This window comes from Podarcis bocagei (assembly GCF_964188305.1).
Source record: "Podarcis bocagei genome assembly, chromosome: 10".
NCBI lineage: Eukaryota > Metazoa > Chordata > Lepidosauria > Squamata > Lacertidae > Podarcis > Podarcis bocagei.
In genome coordinates this window covers 11322981-11348216 of record NC_138135.1, presented here as the reverse complement: position 1 = coordinate 11348216, position 25236 = coordinate 11322981, and the positions used below count along the sequence as shown (strand labels likewise).

The window sequence follows — 25236 nt, the reverse complement described above, 5'->3', positions numbered from 1 at the left end:
TTCTGAAAGTTGCAGAGTTTTTAAACTCCTTGACATTTGATGGGAGCGTGTTCCAGAGGATAGGTGCCACAACCGAGAAGGCCCTCTGCCTGGTTCCCTGTAACCTCACTTCTCACAGGGAGGGAACCACCAAAAGGCCCTCAGAGCTGGATCTCAGTGTCCAGGCTGAATGATGGGGGTGGAGACGCTCCTTCAGGTCTACTGGGCCGAGGCCGTTTAGGGCTTTAAAGGTCAGCAGCAACACTTTGAATTGTGCTTGGAAACGTACTGGGAGCCAAGGTGAGTCTTCCAATGTGGATCAGGACAAAGGCCTGTTTCGTTCAGCATGCTGTTCTCACAATGACCAACCAGGTTCTCAAGGGAAGCCCACCAGCGCGACCTGAGCCCATTGTCCTGAATTGCATTTCCCAGCAACTGGAATTCAGAGGCCTTCTGCATCGGACAGTTGGGGGTAGGGCATAGCCAACGTGGCTACTAACCGTTGGATAGCCTTACCCAGTTCCGGCCCACCCATGAGGCAAGGTGAGGCAACCACCTCAGGTGGCAGGATCTACCGGGGCAGCAGATCCAGATGTCAATATTTCTTTCCCCCTTGTTCCTGGTGTATTTTCCCAAACCACTTCTCATCCCTTGGGTTCAAGAAGGGGAAAGAGGCTGTATCTCAGCTTGAGACTCTTTAATCAGGCTGAGACCCTACCTGCCTGCGCACTGTCTCGCCAGAGTGGTGCATGCTCTGGTTATCTCCCGCTTGGACTACTGCAATGTGCTCTATGTGGGGTTCCCTTTGAAGGTGACCTGGAAACTACAACTAATCCAGAATGTGGCAGCTAGACTGGTGACTGGGAGTGGCCACCGAGACCACATAACATCGGTCCTGAGAGATCTGCATTGGCTCCCAGTACGTTTCCAAGCACAATTCAAAGTGTTGGTACTGACCTTGAAAGCCCTAAAAGGCCTCGGTCCTGTATACCTGAAGGAGTGTCTCCACCCCCATCGTTCAGCACAAACACTGAGATCCAGCATCGAGGGCCTTCTGGCGGTTCCCTCATTGCGAGAAGTGAGGTTACAGGGAACCAGACAGAGGGTCTTCTCAGTGGTGGCACCCACCCTGTGGAACGCCCTCCCTTCAGATGTGAAGGAATAAGCAGATATCTTATCTTTAAAAGACACCTGAAGACATCTGAAGTTTTTAATATTTAATGCTGTATTGTTTTTAACACTCGATTGGGAGCCGCCCAGAGTGGCTGGGGAAACTTAGTCAGATGGGCGGGGTATAAATAATAAATTACTATCATCATCATCATCCTAGGGTCATGGACTAGATGATCCTCAGGGTCCCTTCCAACTCTACAGTTCTGATTCCCTGGGAGAGATACTGTAAAAGCAAAAGGAAACATCACAGAAGCTAGACTTTATTGTGCACGCACCACCCTATCCAAAGAGCTGTTTGCCTCCGCACACAATTGCTTCTGCACGGAACGTGCCTTTCTTATCCCAGCGGGTGAACTCTGGTGCACTTAAGTAACCACATTGCTGGCCCTTTTCACGTGGTCTTCCAGGTTCAGATATTATCAACATTATGTAGGAAGCACAAGGTAACCTTCTGTAAAGCCAGAAAATGTTCCTCAGTACCCGGCATGGTTTTTTGTCCCTGAAACAGGGAAAACTACGTAAAATGTAAGCAAATGGGCCCAGTTAGCTTCATTTCTGCCAATTCGTTAAAATGGAAACAAAATATTTAAAAATTCCTTCCAGTAGCACCTTAGAGACCAACTAAGTTTGTTCTTGGTATGAGTTTTCGTGTTTCGACTACGACAGACCAACACGGCTACCTACCTGTATCATTAAAATGGGTTTTTTGGGGACAAAACAATGGATCACTTTTTTAAAATACAGTGGTGCCCCGCAAGACGAAATTAATTCGTTCCGCAATTTTTGTCGTCTAGCGAATTTTTCGTCTTGCGAAGCACGAAATCCCATAGGAATGCATTGAAAATCAATTAATGCATTCCTATGGTCAAAAAAAGTCGAAACAAAGCCAAATTTGGTACAACAACAGTTTATTAACTGCTCTTTAAAGTCACACATACTGTAAAGAGCAGTTCAAAAATTGAAGGGAAAATAAATTAACATTATAAACAAAACATGTCTTTGTTTTTAGACAAAGGAAACAAAGCCGCGAGACGTTTTCGTCTTGCGAAGCAAGCCCATAGGGAAATTTCGTCTTGCGAGGCAAATCGAAAACGGAAAAACCTTTCGTCTAGCGAGTTTTTTGTCTTGCAAGGCATTCGTCTTGCGAGGTACCACTGTATATATATACATACAGTACAGCCTTCACCTAGCGCTCTCCAGCCATGCCAGGTGGGATGAAGGAGTTGTGGTTCAAAATATCTGGAGAACAGCAGGTTTGGTACACTTGGCTATAAGGCTGCCTATTGCATCTGTATAAATCTCTCCAAATACTCACAATTCAAGGAATCCTTACTATGGTAGACCGGCACAATTTATTTAATTGGCCTCCAATAAAAATGCAGGCAGATTTCTGGCTCTGAACGCAAAGCTGCCGTCATCTCACTTTCCTAATTCATTAGTGAGAGTGCATTTTAATTTCCTTATGGGATTTTTTTATTATTACTGTATTCTCTTCTAGGAAGATCATAATGTGATCTTGGCTTCTAAAGTGATTAGGAGAGGAAGAGGCTAGAGGAATACTGGAGCTCTTCAACTGGGAATGACAAGAAGACACATGAGGTCATAGCTAAGCAGGAATTTTGTCACTATCCTGGGATATGTGAGTAGGGGAAAAAAAAACCCTCCAGTTTTCAGAATCTTTGCTCCAAAGCAAAATGTAGAACTGCCTTTTTCAGGGGAGCACGGACATATATCAGCCCAGAAATGTCACTTGGGGCTAAGGAAAATAGGTGAACCATTGGTGTACTAGCCTTATGTCAGCAGAAGTCTATAGTGCCCAGGTCAAGGGAAGTAATAGTCCCACTCTATTCTGCCTTGGCCAGACCACACCTGGAGTAATAATAATAATAATAATAATAATAATAATAATAATAATAATAAATAATAATAATAATAATAATAATAATTAATTATTATTATTATTATTATTATTATTATTATTATTATTATTATTATTATTTATAGCCCGCCCATCTGGCTGGGCTTCCCCAGCCACTCTGGGCAGCTTCCAAAAAAAATATTAAAATACTCTAATACATCAAATATTAAAAGCTTCCCTTCAGATGTCTTCTAAAAGTCTGGTAGTAGTTGTTCTCTTTGACATCTGGTGGGAGGGCGTTCCACAGGGAGGGCGCCACTACCGAGAAGGCCCTCTGCCTGGTTCCCTGTAACTTGGCTTCTCGCAGTGAGGGAACCGCCAGAAGGCCCTCAGCGCTGGACCTCAGTGTCCGGGTAGAACGATGGGAGTGGAGACGCTCCTTCAGGTATACAGGACCGAGGCTGTTTAGGGCTTTAAAGTTCAGCACCAACACTTTGAATTGTGCTCGGAAACGTACTGGGAGCCAATGTAGGTCTTTGAAGACCAGTGTTATGTGGTCTCGGCGGCCGCTCCCAGTCACCAGTCTGGCTGCTGCATTCTGGATTAGCTGTAGTTTCTGGGCACCTTCAAAGGTAGCCAAACTGTGTCCAGTTCTGGACATCACAATTTAAGAAGGATGTTGACAAGCTGGAACGTGTGCAAAGGATAATCAAGGGTCTGGAAACCCGAACTTATGAGAAACGGTTGAAGGAGCTGGGTATGTTTAGCCTGGAAAAGAGGAGGCGGCAGAAGATATGATAGCCATCTTCAAATATCTCAACGGTGGAAAATACATACAACCCAGGTGGTTAAGAAAGCCCAACAGAGACTCCATCTCCTCAGAGTGTTGCGGAAGAACGATGTCAGTCAACATTTGATGATCTCCTTCTACCAGTCCACAATAGAAAGTGTCCTTTTATACTGCATCACGGTGTGGTACACTGGTTTGACATTATCTGATAGGAAGTGCCTACAGAGGGTGGTGAATACAGCACAAGATATAATGGGCTGTCCCGTGAATCTGCTGGTGAAATCATGGAAGAACATTGCCTCAGGAGAGTGAGGAAAATTCTCAGGGATGATTCACACCCTGGCCGGCACTTTCCTGATCTCCTGCCCTAGGGCAGAAGATATAGAAGCATGATTAGTCGCACCAACAGGGTAAAGAACAGCTTCTATCCATGGGCTGTTAGGCTGCTGAATGAAAAGATAACAACAGGGCAACTGACTTTCAGGTTTGGTGGGTGTGCGTCAGTAAACGAGGGGAATTAAGACTAAGAGAGCTGAGTGGGGGGTGCTCAAGTAATCTCACTGTATACAAGTTGTACGAGTGACAATAAAGTATTTCAATTTCAATATGGAAGAGGGAAGAAGCTTGTTTTCTCCTGCTCTGGAGGGTAGGACTCAAACCAGTGGCTTCAAGTTACAAGAAAGGAGATTTCAATTGAACACCAGGAATAACTTTCTGACAGTGAGAGCTGTTCGACAGGGGAACGGACTCCCACGGGAGGTTGTGGGCTCTCCTTCCTTGGAGATTTTTATACAGAGTTTGGATGGCCATCTGTCAGGGATGCTTTAGCTGGGATTCCTACACTGCAGGGGGTTGGACTAGATGACCCTTGGGGTCCCTTCCAACTCTACAATTCTATTATTCTACGCTGCAGCAGTTCTGAAATAGGCCCATTTCCCACTCCGCTGTTTCCAACTTCCTGATTAATCTCGCTTGGTTCAGACGTAACACCAAACCACAGTTTAATATGAAATGAACGTGACATGCTTCCCTTTCTGTGCTTCAATTCTCTCTCTCGCTCTCGGCTTTAACAGTAATGCAAGGTTTGTCCGGTTAAGGTGAACTGTGGCCTGCCGCTTAAGTGGAAGCGAAAGGGAACCAGAGCTTGCGAGGGAAGGACAGACCCCCTGCAGGCACCAGGGCGTGTTCATGTAGTACCACTCAGCAGAAAGACGGGGGCACAAAACACTGCCCCAACTGCAAATTACAGGAGGATTCTGGAGGAGGCAAACAGAGAACAGCTGGATCTTAAAGAAAAACAGGCAATTATCTTTATGGAATTTTCTACCACAATAAAATATAAACAGTCCAACACAACGAACGAGAAACATCCATTCAAGGACTTAGTTCCAGTTTGTTCTAAACGACGCTGTCTCTTGCTGCAGTCCCAGGATGGAGTTGAAGAACCTGAGATTCCTGGCGTGATGCATCCGTGTTTGGCCTCGGGGGGGGGGGCAGGAAAGTCAGACTTGCTCCGCAAGGTCCAAGACTCGGAATTTGTCCAGGTTGTAGAAACATGCCTTCACTACTCGTCCGCCAAAGTACCTTCCGTTCAGGTCAACAACAGCTGGAATAATAATAATAATATTTTTAATGCCTATCAAATGCTGAGAGAGCAATTCAGAAACATTCCTTCTTATTAGAAATTGGGCGAAAAAGTGGGAGAATAACCAAGTCAAGTTCACTAGATTACGCTAACGAGGGCATCCATTTCAGTTCAAGCTGGGCAATAATAAGAATATATATTTTTTTTATACCCCACCCTTCCCGGTTCAAAAACCGGGCTCAGGGGGGCTAACAACAAATTTAAAATTATTTAATTGTAAAAACAGAATAAATTACAGTATAAAAACATGAACAACAATAAAATTCAAAGTTCAGAAATCAATTTAGGGGAAATCCATCTAATAAGCATTGTACTGTTTTATTGTTGTTAGCCGCCCTGAGCCCGGCTTTGGCTGGGGAGGGCGGGATATAAATAAATTATTATTATTATTATCCCCAGGGCTAGCTGGCTGAATTGGTCCTACTTGGGCCAGCGAGGAGGCCAGGGGAGAATTAGCTGTGGGGTCTCAGAGCGGGTGATCTTCATAAAAGGGGAGGGGGAGGGAAGAGAAGGGAAATTAAAGATCAGGTTGAATTCAAATTAAAGGCCAGGCAGAATAGCTCTGTCTTACAGGCCCGACGGAAGGAGGTTAAATCCTGCAGGGCCCTGGTCTCGTGGGACAGAGCATTCCACCAGGTCGGAGCCATCACTGAAAAGGCCCTGGTGGAGGATAGTCTGACTTCCTTAGGGTCCAGGACCTCTAAACTATGGTCCTGTGATGCTTTTAACATTTGTAAGTGAGGGAGGACTAATATTGGGTGTTTAATCCCGTGTGTGCTTCAAAGCTGACTGAGGCTAACGGATACTGAGACGCGACTTTGCATCATGTAAAGGAGCGACAAAGAATAATCTCTACCCGCCGGGCATCAGTCCCGGCTCAAGAGCCACATCTTAAGTCTATATTGCCACAACCAGAAATGGAACTGAATATTGTTCCGCAGACTTCATGGCCAGAAGTTGGACTATGATCTGGGAGACCACGATTTAAACCCTGCTCGGCTCACCAGGTGACCTTGGAGCAGTTGCAGTTTCCCAGCCTAGCCTCCCTTACAAGGTGGTTGTGAGGATAAAATTGTGAATGGGAAAGGGAATCACCTATGCCACCTTAAGGCCCTTGAAGCAAGAGTGTGGGATATTGATGTAAATATTAAATAAGGAGCTAAGTACTGGACTGGTCATTATTAGACTGTTACCTTTAATTGCAGATTCCACTCTTTCGAACTCTAGGAATATTCTCACAGCTTCATCATCAGGTGCCCCTGGAATCTGTGTAAAACAAACAAACAAACACACAATTGCAAAGAGAGGTGAAAATAAAATAGCCCTAGCAATACTGTAGCCTCCGATTTCTCCCAAAGATTACTACTTTTGAAGTAGTATATAAATATATTTAAATCAATATTAATCTCATGCTTCAGCTAGATAAAAGACAAAGGGCGGCCATAAACGCAGTTGAAAGGTAGCTACTTAAATCCAACAAATGTTCGGAGGGAAAAAAATCATGATTAGGAATTATTTAGTAGCCACAATCTCTCTCCCTAACCTACCTCATAGGGTTGTTGTAAGGATTTTGGGGGGGACACACAACACAGACTGACTCAAACTCTTTAGATTCAGGACAGGATATAAATAAATAGACTTTGGTGGGAGTTTTTGTTGTATTTTTATTTTTTTTAATGGAGGGACTGCATGAAAGATTGCCAGGTGTTAATTTAGAAGAAGAGGAGGAGTTTGGATTTGATACCCCGCCTTTCACTCCCTTTAAGGAGTCTCAAAGTGGCTAACAATCTCCTTTTCCCTTCCTTCTCCACAACAAACACTCTGTGAGGTGAGTGAGGCTGAGAGACTTCAGAGAAGTGTGACTGGGACTGCACCCAGCAGCTGCATGTGGAGGAGCGGGGACGCAAAGCCGGTTCCCCAGATTACAAATCTACCGCTCTTAACCACTACACCACGCTGGCTCTCTCAATTTAGACACAACAAACTCTGTCTGCATTCTGGGACATGGAGCAAGTGATCCCCAAGGATTCCTGTCAGCTCAAAATTCCAACCGACTCAGGTTGCCTGCCAGATGACTTTTGACACACTTAGGATTAGATACGTAAAACTGGAGCAACTGTATGAACCGGTATCGGATTGTTTGGCGGCTGCCAGGATGACGCACGTCAGATGCTGAAATGAGCAGTCCGTGCTGCCCTAGTCTGAAGGGCTTCAGGTGGCTCGGGAAATGACCAGCTTAGCAAAGTTTACAGGACAGCCAAGCAACCAAGAAACATCAGTCCGCGCTCAAACTCCAGGGTCAAATGGTGTGCTGTGTCATGGCAATATTTTCAGTTGACGATTGCAGCCAGATGTATACAAGTGAAGCACAATTTTAACTGTTCAGAAAGAAGGATGTCGCATTCCTTGATTAAATACGCTGAACTCAGAAAAGTTGTGCATTGAAATTCTACAAGGAAAAGCCATGCGAATCTTAATTAGACTGGTCTATAGCTTCATCCCATACCACGTGGGGGAGAAAAACAGTCTCCAGATTTTATGGTCATACAGTGGTGCCCCGCAAGACGAATGCCTCACAAGACGGAAAACTCGCTAGACGAAAGAGTTTTCCGTTTTGGAGGTGCTTCGCAAAACGAATTTCCTATGGTCTTGCTTCGCAAGACGACAATGCCTTGCGAGTTCCTGCTGGTTTTTTTTCCTTCCCCCCCTTTTTCTAAGCCGCTAAGCCGCTTATCAGCTGATCCGATCAGCAGATAAGCCGCTAAAAGCCGCTAATAGCGCTAATCCGTCAATGGGCTTGCTTCGCAAGACAAAAAAACCGCTAGACGAAGAGAATCACAGAACGGATTCTTTTCGTCTTGCGAGGCACCACTGTACACAAAAATTACCTGTTATTAATTACTCTTGGGTTCAAGAATGCAAACAAATAACAGTTTTTCCAACAGAACTGGCATGCCTTTTATTTTGCATTCTAGTAAAAAGAAAAAACCAACAACCTCTTGGTAACTGTGATATAATTTGCCAGTATTTTCTTAACTATATAATATATGTGTTTTGATCAATGTCCAATGAAATTACAGAATTGTGGCATTTATATAAGTAAACTATATAATTACTCTGCAGATTTTCAGCTCATGGTGGGGTAACTTTGGATCTCCACAGATTTCCTTCTTGCCAACATTTTGTGTTTTTAATGTGTTGTAAGCCCTGTCAGGTATCTCTTGCTTTTGTTTCTGTGCACTGCTTATATTTGTTGCTGGGGGGGGCGGGCGGGCGAGGAAACTATGGAAAATGATGCCAGCTAATACCTCAAAGATGACACACTTCCCCACTTTGCCGTATTTTTCACATTCCTCCTTGGTTTCGCCTTCCAGGTCTTCATCAACCTCCCCAGCTCCGACCATATTCTGCAAAAAAGAAAAAAATCCAATTGAAGAGGGGGCCAGTGGCATAGCGTGGGTTGCTGTGCTCAGGGCTGAGCGGAAGTGGGGTGTGAGCGGGGAAAACTGTCAGAGTACGCATGCGCATTCAACTGTCTAACAGCGTCTGTGGGAGATAACAGGCCTCTGGAACGGATTGTGGTCGTGAGTAGAGGTTCCACTGTATTGTAATACCAGTCAGAGGCTTAATCCACAAGACTGGGGGTGGGGGACGACTCACCCGTAGCAGAACCACTTTGGTAGGGCACTTTAGTATCTCTGTTAAGGGATTCGAATCCGATTTCTTGGAGGCATCTGCAATGCAGAAAGGAAGAAAGCAGGAACAGGACAACATTAAATACTGGATCGCTACTTCGTGAGCAATCACATGCTAGGTAAATCCTGACCCAGGGATGCCTGAGGGTGTTCTTTTGATTCTAGGAATCTGGGGCGGGTGTTCAGATCATAAAGAACAGAACCAACAGCTATTCAGGCTGTTATACTCAGAGCAGACCCACTGAAATTAGTGAGCATGTCTAAGCTAGCGCCATCAATTTCAATCCGAGTAAAACCACCTTTGGGAATGGTCGCTAGGTTTAATTACTCCCACCCACTGTGGACAACAATTTGTTTTTTTCTACCTCGCCCACCTGGCTAGGTTGCCCCAGCCACTCTGGGCAGCTTCCAACAGAATACAGTCATACCTTGAACGTCGCAAACCCGGATGTAGGTGTTCCGGTTTGTGAACGTTTTTCAGAGGCCGAATATCCGACGCGGCTTCAGCTTGAGTGCAGGAAGCTCCTGCAGCCAATCGAAAGCTGTGCCTTGGTTTTTGAATGGTTTCGGGAGTTGAACGGACTCCCGGAACGGATTAAGTTCGAGAACCAAGGTACCACTGTATACAAAAGCACAACACCCAGTGCTTTTTTTCTGGCTGTACGCAATGGTATTCAGGACCACCACCTTTTGGGGGGGGATGAGGTGGGAGGGTCTTGAACCCCGTCAGAGCATCGCGCCTCCTTCCCCAAGCCTGGTTAGTGTTTGCCCAGGCAGGGGAGACCTCTTCACCAATAGGCAGGTGGGCAGGCAAGAGAGCATCAAGCAGCTATCCTGTCCTCACTGCCCAGCCCTGATATCTGGCCACGCTGTTCCTGCATGCGCTGGCCCTACCCCCCCGTTTGTTGGTGAGAACCAGCACTTTTTCCCTAGAAAAAAAGCACCGAGAACGTCACACTCTCAAATAATAATAATAGTAATCATTTATTATTTATACCCCGCCCATCTGGCTGAGTTTCCCCAGCCGCTCTGGACAGCTCCCAATCGAGTGTTAAAACAATAGAGCATCAAATATTAAAAACTTCCCTAAACAGGGCTGCCTTCAGATGTCTCGAAGTACTACAACCCAAAAGCATCCCCACTGTAGGGCTCTATGGGGCCTGTATGAAGCAGTAACTCCTACTGGAGACCTCCTGGCCCAGAGGGAAAAGGACAAGGCAGAGCATACCACTGTGATTGATAATAATAATAAAAATAATAATTTACCATTTATACCCTGCCCATCTGGCTGGGCTTCCCCAGCCACTCTGGGCGGCTTCCAAAAGAATATTAAAATACTATAATACATCAAACATTAAAAGGTTCCCTAAACAGGCCTGCCTTCAGATGTCTTCTAAAAGTCTGGTAGTTGTTGTTCTCTTTGACATCTGGTGGGAGGGTGTTCCACAGGGAAGGCGCCACTACCGAGAAGGCCCTCTGCCTGGTTCCCTGTAACTTGGCTTCTCGCAGTGAGGGAACTGCCAGAAGGCCCTCGGTGCTGGACCTCAGTGTCCAGGTAGAACGATGGGGGCGGGGGGAGACGCTCCTTCAGATATACTGGACCGAGGCCGTTTAGGGCTTTAAAGGTCAGCACCAACACTTTGAATTGTGCTCGGAAACGTACTGGGAGCCAATGTAGGTCTTTCAAGACCGGTGTTATGTGGTCTCTGCAGCTGCTCCCAGTCACCAGTCTAGCTGCCGCATTCTGGATTAACTGCAGTTTCCGGGTCACCTTCAAAGGTAGCCCCACGTAGAGCGCATTGCAGTAATCCAAGCGGGAGATAACCAGAGCATGCACCACTCTGGCGAGGCAGTCCGCAGGCAGATAGGGTCTCAGCCTGCGTACCAGATGGAGCTGGTAAACAGCTGCCCTGGATACAGATTTGACCTGTGCCTCCATGGACAGCTGTGAGTCCAAAATGATGGTAACACAACTTTTCCATTTGTCAGAGGAAAGGCTCTGCAGCACTTCTGAAGTCCCGAGGGGGCAAATAATCACCCAAGAGCAAGGAACTAACCTGATCTTTAAGAAAAGGCTTAAGCAGATAAGCCTCAGTTAAGCCTGTTACAGGTGGACACCAAGGGGAATGCAAGGCTGATTAAAGGAACGGAAACCAACAGGGCAGTTAATTATTAAGTTTCCCCCGATGATCAGCACTTGGTCTGTGTGGCATGAGGTCACCCCACCTTTCTGCCTCAGCACCGCTGCCCACCTGTGAACAGGGCTAATCCCTACTCCAGAGAAGTCTCCCCAAATTACCTTTATCAGCAGCATCGCCGACAATGATTTTGCCACCTCTCTTGCTGGTTTTCTCCACCGACAGCGCCGTGCTCAAGCCCTGCTCGTGCTTCCCGAGACCCTGGCCTTCTCGGAAGCCGTATTTCTGCATGATCTTGTGTGCCACTGTGCCTCTGGAGATGAAACAGAGTCGGGTTGAGTGGGCAACCCCTTGGGAAATCACACAGCTCTCGTTTGCAGCACTAAACCTTGGCTTGGCACGGAGGATGAGGACACTGTGGCCGCTTTGTCGCTATGAGGAGCTGAGCTATGTTTTGGCTTAGCAAGTCATCCGAACCTGGGCTTGTGGTTTAGCTCTGCCGGACACACCACCAGCTACAAACCATAGGGCTAACCTTGGTTACAGTTTGTGGTTTTTCAGGCGGGAGCTAAGCCATGAGCCTGGATTCAAACGCTAAGCCAAACTGTAACTTGGCTCGGTGCAAGGAGCTAACGAAGTTACCAAGGAGCAGCAAAGAAGCAACGGATCTCCTCTCTGGGAGACCCTATGTTTGCTCATTCCTGCTAAGCCACATTTCAGCTTAGCATTACGTGCAAAGCAGGAGATAGAATGGATGTGTTTGGCAGGGGTTGGATCAGATAATCATCTGCAGCATTAAATGCTAAAATGTTAACTGGCACAGCAGCCCCTGAGATTTATCTAGAAGTGTTTAGCAAAATGAACACACCCAGGGAATAAGCAAGATTCAGCTACTTTTCTGAAATATCACAAGCAAACTACAGTTGTTCACTAAACTGGGGTACCAAGCAAAACTGTATCATCATCAGTGATAGACTGTCCGAAGAGAAATTTATTTCCAAGCTAACTGTTCATTAAACAAGTTTTCATAATGTTGTTCTTTTTTTCACAATTTATTCTCTATTGTTTAAACGTTTTGCATGGTTTATTATAAGCACAAGAAAGGGAAAGGAAGTATATAGAACACTGACAATCTTAATTGGCCATTCCTTGTTTTTCCTGAAGCACTGCCCAGGTGATTTCAAGTATATTTGAACCTGTAATGGCTAGGAGGTTTAATTAATTAATTTCTTTAATGAAGTTATACACGAAACAGAATAAGATAGCAGAATGAATTTTATCACTTCAGACTGCAGGCAAAGGGAATCCATTTTGGAATGAATCCTTGAAGAAAATACTCTGTGCAATTATTCTTATTATGGAACAGCAGATCAGAGAGAAAGCTGTAAAACAGAACCTATCTGCTATGTCAGTTTGTTAGCTGGAAAGATATTTCTCTCTGGGGAGCATACCAAACTGTGAGCCACCACTTGCAATCTGAAAGGGAACAGTCTATTCTACTACCTCGGGACTCTACCCCTTTTCCCTGCAACATTGTAAAACCAGCATTAGATTTTCAGGAAGTCAGGAAGCTGAACTCCATGCCTGATGTCACCCATCTCCTCAAAGCTGAACTAGTGCCAATAACTTTGTAGGAATAGCAGAATGTGTGTTACAGGAAGATTCAATCATATCGCAGGCAGGAGGACGGAGCCCGCTATATCCACAAGTATAAATTATGACCCTACAAAGAGGACAACATCCCCACTCCCGAACAGTAAAGGCAACAAGTGCATGCATGATCTTGTGCACCAGGGAGGGGAAGGAGTAAGTGCATATACAGCCTATGAAGACAGTTCCCCAGGTCTTGTAGCAGAGGAGAAGAATCAACATGCATGCGAGGGACACAGTGCAAGATTTCGTTGCACACTGCACTTGACCCGAGATATTCCTGTGTAGTTTTATGGAACTGCAGCCCGCATGGAGCTCTGGCGGCTAAAGTCAATGTCAGGTCTCTAAAGAAACCTGCGCCTCTTTGAGGTCAGGAGCTGATTTCAGTTATCTTACGCCAGGGGTCAGCAAACTAAGGCCCGTGGGCCAGATCAGGCCCAACTGCCTTCTGGATCCAGCCTGTGGACAGTCCTGGAACTGCCACATGGATCGCCAGCGCGCAATTTCTTTCCTTCTCCCTCACACAGCGGCAGCGGCGGCACCTCCTCCCTCCCTCCTCCTGGCTTCTCCCCGCCCTGCCTAGAGGAGGAAGGGGGCTGGGCTTTGTTGGTGCCAGCAGCAGCAGCCCTCGAGCGGCCGCCATTTTAAGCAGCCCCTCTCCAGAGCCCTTCTGCACGCTGCTCATCGTCCCTCCGCCACCACCACCGCCAGCCCCTGCCGCTTGCAAGACACAGGTAAGCAGCCACCGGGGCTCGTGGTGCTGCAAGATGCCAAATTAATTGAAATCAGCAGCAGACAGCATGTGGCCCGCATGCAGAGCCCCCAAACTGTCTCCCTGCTTTATGTGGCCGTTGCGCAGCCACTCGCCCTCCATCAGGAGAGAGCTTCGCTAGAGAAAAGGGGAGACCCGGAGCTGCTACTGGGAACTGTAGTTCCACCTCTAGGACATTGGACTTGACCTCAATAGCAAAACTGGAGTTATTAGAAGGTGCTTCTCAATTTACATGCCATAGCGCATGCAGAAGTTGCAGGGTTGCTCCCCAGTACTGGCCACCACTGCCCCCTCCTGGCCTTTTGTAGGAAGTGCTGAAATGGTTGCATTCGCTCACCCCATGTTAGCAAGGAAGGAGTTGCTGGGTCCTGTCGGGGATCGAGGCCTCTCGGGCTCATCGTACATCGGGGGAGGAATGGCTGCTTTGGATGATGATGAACCGCGAGGCTTGGGCTCTTCTTCATACGGGAATGACGACGATACAGCTGGAAGCGAAGTGGGACGTTCAACATTAAGCCGACAAACCACAAAAAACCATGCATTTCCATTATGGCTGGCATGCGCTTCCTGAGGTGGAGGGGGGGAAAGGTGAGTGGGGGTGGGGTCGGGTGGCAATGTTTCTATTTTACTTAATATATGTGGGGTTTGGTGTCAGCGTTGCTTGTGCGGGTTCTCTGCTGTTCACTTGTGTTCCTTTGGTGGTGGGAGAGGTTGGGGTTGGCCGAGGGTGTGGCTGTTCATTTCTGGTTGGTCTTGGTGGTCTTTGTTTTCATGTGTGAGTGGGGTGGGTGGGTGTTTTGGATCAGGTTAGCCAATTTGATTTGTATGCCGTTGGTGGATTTTTGTCACCGTCTTGTTGGGCTGTGTATGTGATAAAGGGGAGCCATACCGGGGTGAAGGCGTCTTCTTCTATTTGTCCCCGTGTCAGTTTCAGTTTATTGGTTAATTTTTCTAGTAAGGCTGTTTCCCATTCTATTTAGTACCATTGGTCCGTGCTTATTCCTGACAGGTCTCTCCAACTCTTTCACTCTTCTGCTGCCACAGCAGACTAGTCACTAGAGCCTAGTTCTTACAGACAGCAACTACAGTAAACTGTCTCAGCTGTACCTTTTTGGGCTATGAGGTGGGGTGGAAGGAAGCTGTTGTAAAATGAATGATCTCCCTCCAACTCCAAAAAAGAGATTGCTACACACACAAAAACCTAACATGTCATGGAGAAAATGTCTTTCTAGCCTAGCGTTCTTCCTGACGTGCTAGCATTCTGTGCGTGGGGATTATTTTCATTTTGGCAAGGAGAATTCATTCATGTAAACACCCCTTCCAAACAGCCAAAAAGGCTGCAACTCACACACAGGCTTGCAGCCTGTGAAGAATAAACTTCAGTTTGCACAAGGTGATGGAGAGACCCAAGAGGCTGGTGCAGAAACCAAGTGCGCATCCAGCCCTCATATCATCTGCAGTGCCCGGGGTTTTGTGGCAGACATCCACAGCAGCCAGGTGTCCCTGGAAAGCATCCGCTGAAGGCAAGACATTTTTGAAAGCCACGGCATTAGCAACTTCAAAGAAAAATAATAATAATTTAAACATACGTTCTTTGTCCCTCTCAACCAAAGAAGTAGGTGGTGCGATGGCAGCTCCTCCCATACCTGTGAAAGGAAACAATTGCATGAAAAAGAATGCAGGATTCTGCAAGACTTAATAGGTGTCACAAGAATCAGACTCTTCCTTGGTTTTGCTGCAATGGACTCAATGTAACTGTCTTTCTGGAAGTTCAACAGGCTAGGCGTGTGGGCTGATGGGATAAAGAGATATTACACCGCATATGCATAACCTGATCCACTCCTCCTCTTTCCTTTCTCCTTCTGTGATGGAAGTCTTATTTGGGGACTTCCCTGACTTTTTTCTGGCCCATGTGGGACCAGTCTGGGTAGTTGGCCTTGGTGAAGATTTGACGTTTTCATCTCCAAAAAGTTTTTGATTTGAGTTTCTACTGAAATGAGGCTGCATTTTAATGTTGTACAGTGGTACCTCGGGTTAAGTACTTAATTCGTTCCTGAGGTTCGTACTTAACCTGAAACTGTTCTTAACCTGAAGCACCACCTTGGGCAATGGGGTGCCGCCAGAGCACAATTTGTGTTCTCATCCTGAAGCAAAGTTCTTAACCTGAAGCACTATTTCTGGGTTAGCAGAGTCTGTAACCTGAAGCGTATGTAACCTGAAGCGTATGTAACCCGAGGTACCACTGTACTTTAATATTGTTTTTAAGTTCTATTTTAATCAATTGTTTTTATACCTGGTGTTAGCTGCCCTAAGCCAGGTCTTGGCTGGGGAGGGGGGGTATAAATAAAATATTATTATTATTATTATTATTAGTTCAATGCACTCAACTTCAGTGATAAAAGCATCAATGCCTAGGGAGGCACTGGAGCCAGAAAGCATCCCCAAAGCTCAGCATGTCCTGAACTACATCCCAACACTGAGTTGCCTTGGTAAGCCCCAGGCTACAATCAACCAAAAGAATGAAAACTTTGATGACACATTGCCACTGATATGAAAGGGTTGGGGTATCAGAGAGGTGTGAGGCTGTTCTATCACTCTGCCGCTGGTTTCTGCCACTCCTGGCTCCTAAAAGCTATAAGCCCAGAGTCTCTGAAAATATGGCTCCACTAGGTGCCCCTTCCCTCAAAAGGTGTGTGAGAAAAACACAGAGCCCCCTTTTAGAGGCTTCAGACCCCAAGGTCTGGCACAGCTTGTTCCATGCCAGAAATAAGACACCCAGCAAGAAACAACTAGGGTGATTTTGCTCGGTTAATTGGGGCATAATAAAGGCCTCCTTATACTCTGCGACCAGTCACCTGTCCTGTGCACCTGCCAATACCGATCCCAGTGGAAATGGGTTCTTGCACAACAGCAAAAGAAGAGAGCATAATGGGAGGAAGAGAGCCAGAGGTTTGGTGAGATTAACATGGCTCAAAGTCAGCCAGGGAATTAAAAGTGCAGCTCAGAGAGATGACACGATGCCGAGAAGCACAAGAGAGCATATTTCTTCAAGCAATAAAGCCCTCTACAATTGGGAACTGTGTTCTGCAAGATCTCCATTACAAAGTTATTTATTTCCAGTTCCCAAAAGGAAGGAAGGCCAACTAAAGCTGGCAACTTAAAATTATTATTGTTATTTATTGAATTTATATACCGCCCTATACCCAGAGTTGCGGAGTAAATTTGAAGAAAACTTCGATAGTTGGAAATGTCTAGGTGGTCCTCTATTTCCCACTTCTCCATTGCTGCCTCTTCAATGTCGGCGATAATTTAAATGGCACGCTCAGAAATCCGGGATTGCTTTAAACCCCGCAACCAGTCTCACTGCCATTTCCTTTTTAGATTCAGAAACGAGGCTACATGGAAGACTTCCCCAAGCCATGACCTTCGAAGTCATCACCAAATCTATGGAACGTCCTGTCGTTTAAGCACTGGGACGCTGCAAAGGATTTTTGCTTGCTATACAAAATAGAGATAAATCAGCAGCCACAATTGATGCAGAAAAGCAGCTCCAGCTTTTGATAGACCCTGAACTTTCTGTTCTCAGCAAGTCCTTAAGCACTAACCAGCTCCTTGCTTGGCACCTCTGCGTACCCTCTCTTGCACTCACTCATGAGCAGACTTAACCAGGTGGCAGCAGCAGTTTGCTACAGTGCTGCCAACAAAAAAAAAAAAGTCTGCTCTCAAGAGCTGCAGGGAGCTCTTTGTGCCCACCAGAGAACTTATCTAGGGGCATCCCCCTAATGGCTTGCTGCCCCTGGGTAGGCTGGTTCAAAGGTGATCACACATGACAAGGAGGCTGGCAGCCCCAAGAGGACCCCAGAAGATGCCACAACCTGGTCTCCAGGCAAGGGGAAGAACCCATCACATCTAACTGAGATTACAGTGTCCAACCAAGGCCGTACTCCGCGACTAAGATTTCCTTACTTCTTTTCCGCCTCTCTCTTTCGTAATCTTCATCTTCGTCAGAATCTGGATCCGGCCGCCTTGAAAATCCACTCGCCTCATGCCTGTCTTTACGCCTCCTTGAAATTAAAACAGAAATTAAGATGACAATCCTCAGGTGCAGGGAACCCACAGAGTACACTTCGCAATGCAGGGTGTGTTTTGCCTACAATTACGAAATACAAATGTTTACAGATGCATTTTGGAGGTACTATCTGTATTTCTTTTGCTGCAAGGGTTGGCATAGTTCCTACGGAACCCATCACTAGCAGTTTATTATTAGAGTAATTCCTTTCTATCCAAAGTCTGGGCAAAGACTGATTTTTGCCCTAAAGGAGCACACTAATTAATGATGGTTTGACCAAACTGCGGGAGGCAGTGGAAGACAGGAGGGCCTGGCATGCTCCAGTCCATGTGGTCACAAAGAGTCGGACACGACTAAACGACTAAACAACAACAGCAAATTAATGATGGGGTACTTCTTTCTGTCCAAGTGCTTATGATTTGAGGCACCTCCTTGGCAAGTCCAGATACCATTCACACAGAAATAAATCAATACTGGTTTACTGTACATTGATCTCAAATGCCAAGGAAAATTATTCTGAAAGGTGAAAACTTGGATGCACTGATATACAACTTCCTCATACAAATAGGACCTGAGAGCCTATGATATCCTGTAGTGAAAGTGGCCAAACAAGTGAATTAACTGTATCACAGATTTGATTAAGGATTTACAAGATGAAAAATATTATCAGCTGACCTGATGTCTTACAAAGTTATTCAGCTCGTAAAGACTTTAACACCATCAAAATGGCTAAGACAAGCATGTAGGTGGATGGTTTACGGCCCAGGTGACTTACTTCTCTCTTTCTTCAATCTCTTTCTGCCTCTCCAGCTCACGCTGCCTTTGCCGTTCTTCCCGCTGGCGTTTTACTACTTTCTCGTAATCGTTGGGAAACATGGGGTCATACTCATCAGCCAAAGGAATCAAGACATCTCCTGCAGAAAAGCCACTGGGGACGGGGTCCTGGGGTTGAAAGGGGGAGAAGCGCTGATGAAAGCTAGCCAACGAAATTGCAACAGGCAAGAGGCCTCCCCGAGTGCCGCCGATTTCACTTTCAAAGTATTTCCCAAAGATTTCCTCTCGAAACCCAACATACAGAAAAACAACCTCCCCCAAAACCAATGTCAACAGCTGCCCTTCTGCTGATCTGCAATCGGGATGAGGCCAAGATCTGCATTCCACTTAGGGCGCCCAGAGTAGTTGGGGTTGGACCTGGATGCACCGAGTCTGCACGAAAACTGTCTGCTCGACCCTTTCCAAAGCAGTAATCCTGTCTGATAAAAGCACCCATCGCCCTTTGGGTCCTATTGCCCGTATTGTATTCACCGTATTTTTCGCTCTATAAGACGCACTTTTCTCCTCCTAAAAAGGAAGGGGAAATGTGTGTGCGTCTTATGGAGCAAATGCAGGCTCCATGGCTTCAGCGAAAGCAAAACGAAGCCTCCGCTGTGCTCCAGAGGCTTCGGGCGGCTATCCCTGAATCCAGGAGAGCAAGAGGAATCGGTGCGCACCGATCCCTCTTGCTCTCCTGGCTTCGCTTTGCTGGAGAGGCGCTGCACAGCTTTCCCGCTCTGCGCAGCGCCCCTTCAGCAAAGCAGGAGGAGAAACGGCAGGGGCTCCATTTCTCCTGCCGCTTCGCTGAAGGGGCGCTGCGCAGAGAGGGAGAGAATATTTTTTTTCTTGTTCTCCTCCTCTAAAACTAGGTGCGTCTTATGGCCATGTGCGTCTTATAGAGCGGAAAATACAGTGTTTTGCCCTCCCAAACTGCGCTGCTTTTTCAGTTTGCTTCTGGTTTCATTTCATGGTGCTTGCTCTTGTCTGTAAGCAGTGAAAGGACCAGGCAAACACTCCTTCAAGAGCATCCACTCCCTTATGAACCTCAACCTATCTCCATCAAGAACATCAGAAGAGCACTGCCAGAACAAGCCAAAGGCCCTCTAGCCCAACATCCTGTTTTCATAGTGGACAACCAATGTCCATAGGAATTCTGCAACTGGGACCTGAGAACAACAGCGCCCTCCCCACTTGCGCCCCCCAGCGGCAGAGGAGATCTCTGCAAGAGTACCCAAATATTATGCCTTTGGGAGAATAATATGGCAGCTACTTAGAAACAGTGCTACTCAGAGATGGTACGAAGGCTGTGAAACACTTTCCTTGGGGCCTCATCAGGCAACACACACCGTTAGGCAATTTGTCAAAGGCCCCCTTTGTACGCATCTGGGGACCTAGCTTAAAATTTACACTGTTGACTGGAACACCCTCTGTTGCAGCTCTCTGCAAGCCACTGTTCCTGCTAACATTCATTCCCCCCCCCCCAACTCTATTAATGAAACTTTATTGGTTGTTTCTCCCTTAGTTACTGTTGTTGAGTGTTTTGCACAAATTGGGACAAACCAATCATCTACAGCCTTTCTCAACCTTGGGTCCCCAGATGTTTTTGGCCTACAACTCCCATCATCCCTGACCACTGGTCCTGTGAGCTAGGGATCATGGGAGTTGTAGGCCAAAAACATCTGGGGACCCAAGGTTGAAAACCACTGAATGTATTCAGATAACACGACGTTATTATTATAATCAGTATTATTATTACTACTGTACTTATTATTTATACTTACTAGTCACTTGTTACCTAAAAGGTCTTCGAGCGACTTAAGATTTAAAAAGATTAAGGCATTATCACATTAACATGTTTGCAAAAGTGTGACAGAACTAGTCTCATAAAAGGTCATTTAAAGATCCCTGTCACTTAGCACCTTTATTGCACGGATCAATTTTAGAAACCATCATGATGAAAGTGTCTCACAGTTTCCTGGCTGGCAATTTTCTGCATTTAGAATTCCACTATATGAGCCCCCGCCCAAAAAAGACCAGTTTGCCTCGGAGCAGCTCCAGTCTTACCTTCAGGCCAGCTGCCACGTGAGGAGGGGTGTCTACAATTTGTCGCTCATCAGATGCACTGCCTCGCTTCAGGTCAATCACGGGAGCAAGGACTGTGCTTTGCTTTGTTCGCTGACTCTAAAGTAAGAACATCACAAGCAGACACTTCACTCAGCACCAGAAATGGGTTGTTTTTTTAAAAAAAAAATATTATTCATATTTCACAAAAAAAAATTAACAAACACAGCAACACAAACAAACACAAAACTAAACAAAGACATGTATAATTTCAAATCCTTATTTTCGTATAACTTATTTCCCAGACTCCCCCATACCTCCCCTTACTGCATTCTAATTTCAAACTTTTTTCCAGCAAATTCTTACTCTCAGTCTTCTCAGATTTATAACCTCCTTTCTTCTTTTTAGTCTCAGCACCAGAAATGTTGCTGTTCTACAAAATGTCCCATGTTCCTTTCCACCCTAGATCATTAAGTAATTTGTTTGCGGGGCGGGGTTGGGGAAGGCTTGTCACACCCCCCAAAATTTGAAAATTTTTAAAAAAAGAATACTGCTCTCAAAAACTGTTATAAAAGCTGTAATTAAGAAAAACTACTAGAATTCTGGGGAAATATTGCTAGTCAGACTTTCTAATGATCTTGACTGTTATTTTTGACCCCTGAAACTCTCTCTCTCTCCCCCCTTTCATTTGCTTCTATTATCCAAAAGGGAATAATAGATGGATGGAAAAATGCTCCGAACATGTGCTCAGGTTTTAGCAAAATCAGAATTCTGGGAGATGCCCTTGTCCTATTCAAGCCTGATTTTCAAATACAGGAAACAAGATGAAGGTGATGTAACATTGCAAATTACAGTAATTTGGTCTCCCTCAAGGTATGAGGATTATAATGCACATGGTTCATTCAACAGCCCCCGGAGACTGAATGATGATGCAAGCTATCAATTTCAGATGCAGATGCTGAGAAGCCCAATCGAACCTTTCCAGTTTACTTAAGGCAGAACACTCTAGGGTCAGCATCTAAAAACCCAAGAGCTTGAATTCCTGTTTTCAATTATCATTTCTGGGCTCCAATTCAGTGGCTAGCTAAGTTTTACATTATTCAATAAGCTACGCACTTCAAAAGCACTTTGAAGTAGCTTTTAATTTTCGTCAAGGTTAGGACAGTGAATTTCTAATAGAGTCTTCATTGTACCTTTGCCTGGGTGAGAGCTGCCTTCTTCACTTGCAACTGAGACTGCAGAAGTTTGAAGTTTTTGGACCAGCCTTCTGTTTTCGTATCACTGGTCTCCACTCCCAAATCATCATAAAGCGACATTTTCTTTCGAGCTCAGAGCTAGGAATCAGAGAGGATGAGAAGGAACAAATCATATTATCATTTTAGTCAAGAGTTGCCAGTGGTGCCCTTGAAGTCTTGCCCTGGTGCCCAATCAAACAGTTCTTAATGTCAGAAAAGTTATTCCTGATGTTCAGCTGGAATGTCCTTTCCTTAACTTTCATCCATTCCTATTTGGGAATGGTCATAGCTCAGTGGTGCAGCGTCAGTTTTGCACCGAGAAGGCTCCAGGTTCAATCCCCGAAATCTCTAGGAAGGGCCGAGAATGAAATCCAGGAGTGCTGCTACCACTAAGAGTTGCCCAGAGATAATTATAATATTTTTTTAATTACAGTATACCCCGCCCTTCCTGGTTCAGAAAACCGGGCTCAGGGCAGCTAACAACAAATTTAAAACAATTAATGCAACAAAAAGCAGCATAAAATACAGTATAAAATGTGAATAACAATAAATTCAGAATTCAAAAATCAATTTAGGGGGGAAATCCATTCAATAAACATTGGATGATCACCAGGGCTAGCTGGCTAAATTAGTCCTATTTGGGCCAGTGAGGAGACAGTGAGGGGAAAATTAGCTGTGGGATCCCAGAGCAGGTAATCTTCATAAAAAGGGGAGGGGAGGGAAGAAAGGGAAATAAAAGATCAGGCTAAGTTTAAATTGAAAGCCAGGCGGAATAGCTCTATCTTACAGGCCTTGTGGAAGGAAGTTAAATCCTGCAGGGCCCTGGTCTCATGGGGCAGAGCATTCCACCAGGTCGGGGCCATCACTGAGAAGGCCCTGGCCCTGGTGGAGGATAATCTGACTTCCTTAGGGCCTGGGACCTCTAAACTGTGATTATTCATGGACCTTAAAGTCCTCTGCGGGGCAGACCAGGAGAGGGGAACCTACAGTCCTCAGGATGCTGGACTACAACTCCCATGATTCCTGACCACTGCCTATAATGGCTGGAGCTCATGGCAGCTGGGAGTCCAAACCACAGGTGCCCCAGCCCTGGTGCACGTGCAGATACCGGAAATTGTGTCTGCGCATACACAGAAGCAATTTCCGGTGCCGTGGATATGCGCAGACACGATTTCCAGCATCACGCTGCAGCAGTCCGGCCCACAGACGATCTCCATGGGAGTGATTCGGCCCATAGCCAGTAAACCTTGCCGACCCCTGGTGTAGATAAACGGATAGTACAATTCTGTAAAAAGCAACTTCCTATGTTCATAGGAGGGACGCGGGTGGCGCTGTGGGTTAAACCACAGACCCTAGGACTTGCCGATCAGAAGGTCGGCAGTTCGAATCCCTGCGACGGGGTGAGCTTCTGTTGCTCGGTCCCTGCTCCTGCCAACCTAGCAGTCTGAAAGCATGCGGTGCAAGTAGATAAATAGGTACCACTCCGGCGGGAAGGTAAACAGCGTTTCCATGTGCTGCTCTGGTTCGCCAGAAGCGGCTTAGTCATGCTGGCCACATGACCCGGAAACTGTATGCTGGCTCCCTTGGCCAATAAAGCGAGATGAGCGCCGCAACCCCAGAGTCGGCCACGACTGAACCTAATGGTCAGGGGTCCCTTTACCTTTATGTTCTCAGGAAGGGCCAGTGGTATAGAGCACCAGTTTTGCATGCAGAAGGTCCCAAGTTCAAGGCCCGGCATCTCCAAGCAGGGCTGGGGAAGATCCCCTGGCTGAGACTATGGAGAGCTGCTGCCAGTCAGTGCAGGCAATATGAAGCTAAATGGAACCAAAGTTCTGAGTATCAGGAAGCTTCCTATGTTCCTATTTATTAATGTTCCTACTGTTCCTAGCTCATTAGTATAGCAACAGTTTTGCATGCAGAAAGCCCCAAATTCAATTCCCAGCATCTCCATTAGGGCTGTTAAAAGATCCCCTGCCTTTGCGACTACAGCGGCAAGAATGCTACTCGCCCACAAATGGAAAGAAGTAGAAGTCCCAACAAAGGAAGAATGGATACAAAAACCTATGGAATATGCAGAAATGGCAAAACTTTATAAAAGAATGGAAACGGTTTATTGAATATTTACAGATAAATTGTAAACAGTGAAGAACATTGGCAGGACCATGGTAATAGCCTGCAGTTTTATAAGAGTATATATTTAAAGTAGATGAATCAATGAGCAAATTAAGTTAATTAGGATATGCAGAAGATATTCAAAATATATTTAAGGAGCCGCAGAAAGAGGGGGGAGGAAGTCAAGTTTTTAAAACTTAAAATGAATGTAAAATTAGTGAAATGTATAAAAATAAAATAAAAGATTCCCTGCCTGAAACCCCAGAGAGCGGCTGCCAGTCCATACTGGCAATACTACGCTAGATGGACCCAAAGTTATGACTGAGAATACGGCGGCTTCCGATGTTTCTAATTACTGACTGAGAGGCGCTCTGCACATGCTCAGGAACACACGCTACTGCCCGCAAAAAAAGCCCATGAGAGGAACCTAATGTTTAAAATTAAACTTTCCCCCCTTTTTCTTTTCGAAATGCGATTATTTGTCACGAGGCGGAACAGGCAACCAAACCCGGTTCTCCGGTTAACCGCTTTCTCGCACACCCTTCAAAGCAAACCCAGCGACAGCCGTCTCTCAGGCTGGATTCCTTTTCGTACTCCGAAGCCACTCAAGCCTGGCGTTTTACCTCTTTCCCGCGCGGCGAAGGCCTCCCAGTCCTTCCGTGCAGGCCTCAAAGCCGGGGCCTCGCGTAGGACCCGACGCCGAAGAAGGCGCCTCCTCTTCAGCCAAGGAAAGCTCCCGCGTCACGGCCGGCGCGAACCAATCAGACTCCTCCTCCCTCGAAGCGCCCGCTAAGAGCGGCGAGCTAAGAGGGTGAAACGGCGGCTGCGCAAACGCCGCGGCGGCCGGGTGGGAGGAGCCAGGCAAAGGACTCCGGCGACCCTACGGGCGGGAGGAAGTCTACGCCAGCCGCGTACGCAGGGGAGATGGGAACGCTACGGCCCTCGAGCGGGCAGCGCGCGGCAGTAGGCAAAGCCATTTGCAGCCCTATAGGCTGCGTAGGGTGGGGGAAGCTCTCTGCTGACCCCTGGTGGTGCATGACTCAAAACACAAACCCCGCGAGTATTTCATAGACCTCTTGATCTGTTTACATTTCCCCTCTTATAGCGCTCATCTAGCTATACGTGGACGGTCTTTTCAGTCAAAATAAAAAAATTCCTTCCAGTAGCACCTTAAAGACCAACTAAGTTAGTTCTTGGTATGAGCTTTCGTGTGCATGCACACTTCTTCAGATACACTGAAACAGAA

At 46.3% G+C, this 25236-nt stretch overlaps 1 protein-coding gene and 1 long non-coding RNA gene across 2 annotated transcripts in view; one reads left to right on the top strand and one right to left on the bottom strand.

The window, feature by feature from the left end:
• The window catches only part of LOC308595853, a 222866-nt gene extending 205206 nt beyond the window's left edge, over nucleotides 1–17660 (top strand). The window contains exons 2-3 of the long non-coding RNA XR_014012123.1: nucleotides 16074–16189; nucleotides 17082–17660. This is a non-coding gene — a long non-coding RNA (uncharacterized lncRNA). The remainder of the gene's footprint in view (nucleotides 1–16073; nucleotides 16190–17081) is intronic.
• On the bottom strand, nucleotides 5088–24798 carry RBM17 (RNA binding motif protein 17). The gene is made up of 12 exons (XM_081210377.1): nucleotides 24614–24798; nucleotides 21837–21977; nucleotides 20647–20763; nucleotides 18545–18711; nucleotides 17667–17764; nucleotides 15290–15346; nucleotides 14038–14185; nucleotides 11440–11591; nucleotides 9106–9179; nucleotides 8754–8852; nucleotides 6639–6711; nucleotides 5088–5406 (listed from the first exon to the last, which is right to left on the bottom strand). The coding sequence occupies exons 2-12, from the start codon at nucleotides 21957–21959 to the stop codon at nucleotides 5303–5305; spliced, it is 1212 nt and encodes a 403-aa protein (XP_081066503.1). The 5' UTR covers nucleotides 21960–21977; nucleotides 24614–24798; the 3' UTR covers nucleotides 5088–5302.
• Between the last annotated feature and the right edge of the window lie 438 nt (nucleotides 24799–25236).

Coding starts and splice junctions, on each gene's coding strand:
- RBM17 (XM_081210377.1), bottom strand. CDS start 21,959: ATGTCGCTTTATGATGATTTGGGAGTGGAGACCAGTGATACGAAAACA. Junction 18,712..20,646: donor ACGTGGCAGCTGGCCTGAAG/GTAAGACTGGAG, acceptor TTTCAACCCCAG/GACCCCGTCCCCAGTGGCTT. Junction 5,407..6,638: donor AGTGGAATCTGCAATTAAAG/GTAACAGTCTAA, acceptor TTATTATTCCAG/CTGTTGTTGACCTGAACGGA.